At 33.8% G+C, this 7,386-nt stretch overlaps 1 protein-coding gene across 1 annotated transcript in view; it reads right to left on the bottom strand.

Moving 5' to 3' along the window:
• LOC138328119 (uncharacterized) overlaps positions 1-6,663 on the bottom strand; it is a 63,855-nt gene extending 57,192 nt beyond the window's left edge. The window contains exon 1 of the mRNA XM_069274755.1: positions 5,682-6,663. Coding sequence (XP_069130856.1) covers positions 5,682-5,752 — 71 coding nt within the window. The 5' untranslated portion in view covers positions 5,753-6,663. The remainder of the gene's footprint in view (positions 1-5,681) is intronic.
• Between the last annotated feature and the right edge of the window lie 723 nt (positions 6,664-7,386).

Genomic DNA, 7,386 nt, shown 5'->3' on the forward strand with positions numbered 1-7,386 from the left:
TTTAATCCAATCTCATAAATCTTTCATAATATTCATATTAGGAATAGAATTAAAGTTTGAAATTTTATGATGAGTAATAAATTGCAATAACCTATGATTCGGTTATATATTGAAAGTAGACAGTGGCAGTTCCATGTTAAATTACGTAATGTGTACAGTTTGTTAACTTAAATCATATCAGTATCATAAAAACATCAACTTTATTGTTTTTTAATGTTTTGAGCTTTAGAACAAGCAATAGTAAATCAATGAGAAATAAACGATGTTAGACGGACAACGGATACCATAATAACAAAACCAGGTTACAAACATATGTAAGTAGATTAGACATCTATACTGTAAATCACTTCATTTTTGAGGAAACGATATTAAGCGCCTTCGTGAATACGTAAATTCGCTATCAAGGGGTCATACTGACAACCATGAATTAACATTTGCGTGCTATCGAATTCTGAATTGTGTTTTCATAAAAGAAAATTAACAGTCATGCTGACTAATGCTTCAATTAGTTCCGTTGGTGACTTCGTATTAGTTTGGAAAAGCTAGTTTTTTACGTATAAAAAGTTTTTGTTGAAGAGTACACATTATTTTTTGTTTTTAAACATTTAATTACATGTAAAGCTGTTATATTATTATAGTTCATATCAAAATAGCATTGCATATGAGCACGTATCTAATTTAACTGTGCACTGTATAAATTAAAATGTCACTCAGTACACACTATGAGCTTTGTAGGGTGACATTAACGATGCGTTACCTACAGAGGGTGAGAATGTCAATATCAACTGCAGTATATATCTGTATTATCCGTCATATCAGCATTAAAACCATCAGAAAACCTTGCAAATATATTTGTCTAAAAATCCTAATAAGTAACATATTAAATCGACTATGCACCTTTTATAGTTTATTGTAGTCGGCACCATTAAGATTTATAAATATGAATGAGGTGTAATGAGGATAAAAACGAAAGGAAATGCGCCGACCAGACAATGCATTGTTTGTCCGAAAATAAAGCAATTGGACGAATTTAGAAGGACGTCCTTTGTTATACTTCTTCTTGAACTACTTAAGTAAATTCCACTGAAGACAAGAGCGGGGATTACTCTCAAGGTGACTTGGATCTGTTTACTATATTAAGCAGCCAGACATATATTAAATTAATGCTTTCGATGTAAATTGTTTTTGGTATTCTACAATTATGTCTGTTTGTAGTTAGCGAAATATTGACAGAACCAGAATCATGTCCTTATACGGCGCTCGACATCGTCGGAAACCCACGGTTGATTGTACAACGTACAGGCTACGCTACATTTTTCACTCGTGAGCGTAGTGTAGTGCAATCCTTCATGGATCTCTGACAGGTCTGACATAGATATGTGTACCTCTAAACCGAAGTGATGTGATCGAGTGGTTAATATTCTGTCACTGTCTACCCTTTAAACAACCTCTAGACCTCTGTTACATAATGGTCCAATCTTTGGTCATGCTAACCGAGTGGTTAAATTAGTCCGGCATTCTAACACTCATCATTACTTTTAATTTCCCGTAAACAATATTTCACGTCTGCGTTGTTTTAAACATATTCGCGAATGCATAAAATCACGTCAAGGACTTTAACTGACAATTGTGCATTCATATACATATATACGCTTATTATAATTATTCCGAAGCATTTGAATTCGCGTTTGCGCTTTCTCGCAAAATTATGCGCAAATGTGGCTCTCGCAAAAATAATGTAGTTAACAGTATACCAAGGAGAGTGAGTAGTTTAATGCGTCTTACGTTGTCCGCTAGTCCACCATTGCAGTGAGCTAAAAGTGTCTTATAATTAACCATAATTCTTCCTGTTCCCAGCTGCGGTGGGCAGTTGGTAAAGTATCTCAATATTCAACTATTGAACAGAAAAATATAAATGTATCTGGATCACAAGTGAGAAGTCAGCGTAGGACACTCACCAAATACAAGTCGTATATCTATGGTGTTTCTCTGAGTACTCCGGTTTACTTTGCTCTACCATTCCACGAAACACGTTCTTTTAATGACTGTGGCTCTCAATAGGACGACGTAGAACAAAAAAGTGACATTAACGATAATCAAATGTTAAGTTACACAATACTAACTATCATTTCATAACCGTCTCCATCATCAAATTCAACATTTACATTCTTTCAGGACTGTCTAGCTATTACTTCACATGTGTAAATCAGGGGTAGTATGAAATTATAAATCAACGTTAAAACCTCACAGTTCGAAACATGCTTACATGTTATCTTTACAAATACGTTACATGTAGCTGTAATTAATGCCATTATGTTAAATTTCGTTGTCAGACCAATACGAGTATTCCTATGCATTTGGTATGATAATTAAGTGTGTATCAAGAATGTTCTAAGTGGAGAAAAAAAAGGAAAACTGTGCAGGGAAAAAAATTAAAATGTGAAAAATTAACAGCATACATTGTAGCTATCTCTTTATCAAATTGCTTGAAATCCTACTTTATTCCTTTAAATATATTTAAAATTGAGGTGGAGTACATATGCCGGCTTTCATGTAATAAAAGTTAATGTTTTTAGGAACATAACCAAACTAAACCTGCCTGAAATCTTTATTACAATGTTGCACTTGTGTTATACCATAGGGTTGTAATGAAGCTCCTAAACACTTCACTTTGTGGTGCATAACTAACGAAAAATGCAGATAACTGGTCGGTCGATGAAAAACGTTATATGTTCTTATCAATTAAAATTGTGTAGCTTTACGATAGGTTATCCAATTTTAAACACTGTACATTTTTTATCTAATGGTGTTATACCGAATGTTGAGATATTCTTGCTGATTGCTACCAACTTGCTTTTCAAGAACAGAAAAACATACCACTGCTTGAATGCATGCGCAAATATGTCCGCTTTTGTGTCAATGTGTAACCATATTGGTCTTATTTCCATTAATATTTCCAGAATGGGAAAAATAGAAAAATATTTTCATTAATTGGCATTTGCAAAACATATTCAATTAAAAATTTCGTTTCTACATCGTGTAACGGAAAACAACAGTTGCATATCAGGCAAAATTGCCTTAAGGACTGGGAAAGATCTTTATAAATCTTTATAATTAGGGAATATTTTCGTAGTTTATCTTGAAACTACTTCCATCAATCGATTTCAAAGAACAAATCTGATTTATCAGTTCAACATGGGACTGGTTATTGTCAGTAGGTGAAGACATAAAGCTATAGAGGTGACTTTTGGTCATGACGACCTAACCCTCTACGTCCGATAACAGAGTTGAGACTTTCAACCACCCACAGTGAACAGATACTGTAACCGTGTGCATATTCGCGAGTTGTTTTTTTGTTTTTTGGGTTTTTTTTTTTCTCTCTCTCTTTTTTACTATTCGTGGTATGTTCACTATGTCTGTCTAAAATGACAGTAATAATATTTCAAAGTTAGCAATCCGTGATATGTTTGCGGACTGATGTATTTAAGGAGATTTAGTGATGCAAAATGATATTAAAATCACACGAAATGGCACTTTTATAGTATTTGAATGCTGTTTCCAACTTCCACTTACCACCGAGAAACGTGGCCATACCTATTAGCTGTTAAAAGGCCAAATCATACATCGAAATGTTTTCGACGTTAACCTAGACCTTGAAATAACAAAAACAATTACATGTAAAGTACTGATGAACTTTATAGACTTAAATTGAAAATAACAGTTAATATCTATAACTCATATCTAGCGATATATATGCCCGCACTACAGAATGTGAAAGTTACATAATTTGTGTGGACATTCAATCATTAGTAAATATCTTATTGCCATTTTGGACCAGAAATACCTTATAAAATACTAAACTCACACAGATGCTCGCTATGACGTAACGAATGTTTATTGATATCCAGTAAAACATATCAAGATGTGTTACACCACGTATTTTCTCTTATTACATAATTATTAATCTGTATTTAGAACATTGCTGTGATAATGTTAATATTTATCATAAAGATATGTGCGATGAAGTTCTTAAATTCTTCGGTGTGTATGCATGTATGGAAAAAGCACTTGCATCCACTTTCATGCACTACAAAATGTACTATGTTCCGATATATTTCAGATAAATGACATATTGAATCCTTTGCCATAATATGCACTGAAGTAAAAGCCTTTTGTTGATGATTTCTCTTAGAGTCTAATTCAATGACGGCATAATATCATTTCAACAATATGTTAAAAGGTACAAGTACAGTCTTTACGTAACATCTAGGAAACCCCGCGATACCATCTAGGTCAAACCATTTATAAAGGTCTGGGTGTTTTTTAAGAACTGGTGCATATGATTTAATGTTAAAATCAAGGAAAAAGTGGACAATTCTTTTAATTCGCATTTATGCTTGTGAACTTTTTATGTGTCTTATTTTGTTTTGTATACATACCAAGGAAACGTTTTAAAAAATACAGTCAAAATGGAAAATATGAAACTCAACTTAAATTGATACACCATTATTTTTGCTTTAGTATATATATATGTGTTGTACGAAACCTTACTCAATAACGACATAGAAACTTCAAGATCAAGTTATGAATATCAAGGAAAGGAACGTCCGTTGCAAGCGATATATATGTTGATATGCTTCGTATGTAGTGGTATACGCTCAGGGATCGGATTAATTGGAGTCACTCACATGACGAATTGAAGTAAATGTGTATCATTAATTCTGCCTTAAGTAGATACGAAACTTTGTAAATATTTGATCGACGTAATTCCTCATACAAGTATGCTGCATATATCTTACATCGCTATCAAAAGTCAAACATTCGACTTTCTACTGGATTACACTTGATGAACAGCTGATAGAGTTATTGATTGATCGACCTATCGATTTATTGGTATATTGATTGGTTATACCAGAAAGCACAGGTAACGAGTGATCATGCCCTTGTTACCCAACTTCAAGTGATACACGATCATGAATTATCATATCACTGAGCTGACTATTTTGACATTTAAATCCCAACCAATTTTCCATTTTACGGCAGGTTTTTTGGAAGTACAGCCATATAGATACATTGGTTAATATGTAAGAACTATAACAAGACTAACAGTAGGTCAATATCCTTTGATGTTTCAGCGGAATGTATAAGTAGGCTATGTATTAGAAGAGGTTATGCAATAAAATGCATAAAGCAATCTATATAATGTAAATGATTTGACTGTATCATAACTTATTTATAGAACATTTGATCTACTAAAGAAAGTGTAATCTACAACGATGACTACAATGTCAAATTTGATGATGGTGATGATGATCATTATGATGATGATAATGGTGACGGTGATGATCATTATAATGCTGATGATGATGATATGATGATGATCATTATGATGATTATGATGATGATGATGATGATGATGATCATTATGATGATTATGATGATGATGGCGATGATGACGACGACGATCTTAAACAATATATCCCGTTCATGAAATCTTGCTTTTTATTTTTTTCTCCTTTTTATCATCGTCGTCGTCGTCATCTTTATCCATATCAAAAACTTCAATGACGACCATCCACAACTATATCATATGCTCATAAGATTATGAATTATCTGAAATATAAGAATGATATGAATTTTTTGTAGAAACTGTGCGGATGTAACCATTGAAGAATGCTTACCTTCGATTGGCTGTATCACCTGTGTTCCAGCCATCTAACAGACGTACCTGGCTACCATCTCGTATTTCCATTTGTTAACGGTGTTAAAGACTATTTCTCCAATAAAGCCGATCACACGGTCCATCCGTCACAGTGTAAGGACTCAATACTAAATCGCTATTATAAAGCACAAAAACATTCATCAGATTGCACATGTTCCTCACCTCACCGTATATCCACAACACACCAACTTTATATACAAGCCATTTGCTGTTTAAAGGAATAAAACAGATAATCGTATTTTAAAAATTGGCGAATTGAAACTCTATAGCACTTGTGTAGTGTGTGATGGCTGGCCCAATGTGTCGCCTCGTCTTGTACAATACTGACATTCAATGTGTCTACTACCGACTAGTGCCTAGTGCTCTCTCTTAGTGTATCTCGGCTTCGTGAGTCAGTCTACACAGCTATTGGTGTCCCATTAACATAATGTTGGGGTTATATTTTGCCATCGGTGATAATTGTCTTTTCCTCTATAATTGATAAGGGTTTAAAACTTTACACAGTAAATAAACACTCAAGTCTTCATTTTGGAGGGCAGAGTATCAACTATTTCAATTATTAAATTGATATATGTCCTTGATAGATATCCATCCTTTAAGAGTGTCAATATGTCTTGCATTAACACTGTCGTGAAGTAGAATTCCATATACGTTTTTGTATTACTCTCCATTATCAAACATTTACAAGAAATGATATTAGAAGTATCCATATTGATACTTGAGACATTTTGCGAATAGCCACTTTTAAATACAAAGTTTAACCTTTATATATGTTAAACATCATAGCAAGGCGATAGGTAGTTTTCTTTATCTAAGCGTCACAACACAAAGAAAAACATCCTAATATTAGTTCACCAAGCCGGAACAACCAAAGGATATATTAGGCCAACCACCCGGAAGATCGTAAGAGGATGCTGGAGCGATAACGAATTCGGAAACCTAAACTAGTTTGATATCCTGTTTTCTTCACTCCTGATTAACGCATATTTAGTCGATTTAGTCGACTTTGAAAATGAATAAAACTTTTTCTATTATCTATATGTAAACTAGTTTATACCTAAGTTTATGTGTACCAGCACACTGCATTACATCACTTAGATCCGACTTGTGTATTCTTACTCAGGCTTCAGATTGCAGGAGGTGGACATGTGAATACAATGCAGGTTATGGCTGTATCTTATTCATGTGTTAGAGCGAAAGTGTGCATGTAACTGAGATATGAACCGTCTGGTTATATTTACTAATGTTTTGGTTAACGCTTTGATGACATCACTTTGATTTACGCATACTTTCCAAAGCTTGTTTAGATATATAACACTGACGATTTGACTTGCTATCGAAAAAAAATATCAGTAGGGGATTTCCCGTTGTTATAAAATTTTGATAAGAGAGAAATACATAGGTCTATATAGCAAACAAGCGCAGGTCTAACTCGGCGACACACATTGTTGACTGTCGTCTAGCATGTTGTCACCTTGAAATAACTAGATCAAGGTCATCGTCTGGGAACTTTGTCCGTGGTATACTCCATGCACTGATACGTCAGGTAAAATTCCTGTAAAATGTGTAAGTAATGGCCGCTTCGGCTTAAGTATAATTTATTTATTATACTAGTATCTTGCATGGAGCTGACCCTTCATTAATTCTAGATATGGTGTGTCTTG

The sequence above is a fragment of the Argopecten irradians genome, chromosome 7, assembly GCF_041381155.1.
Source record: "Argopecten irradians isolate NY chromosome 7, Ai_NY, whole genome shotgun sequence".
Classification (NCBI taxonomy): domain Eukaryota; kingdom Metazoa; phylum Mollusca; class Bivalvia; order Pectinida; family Pectinidae; genus Argopecten; species Argopecten irradians.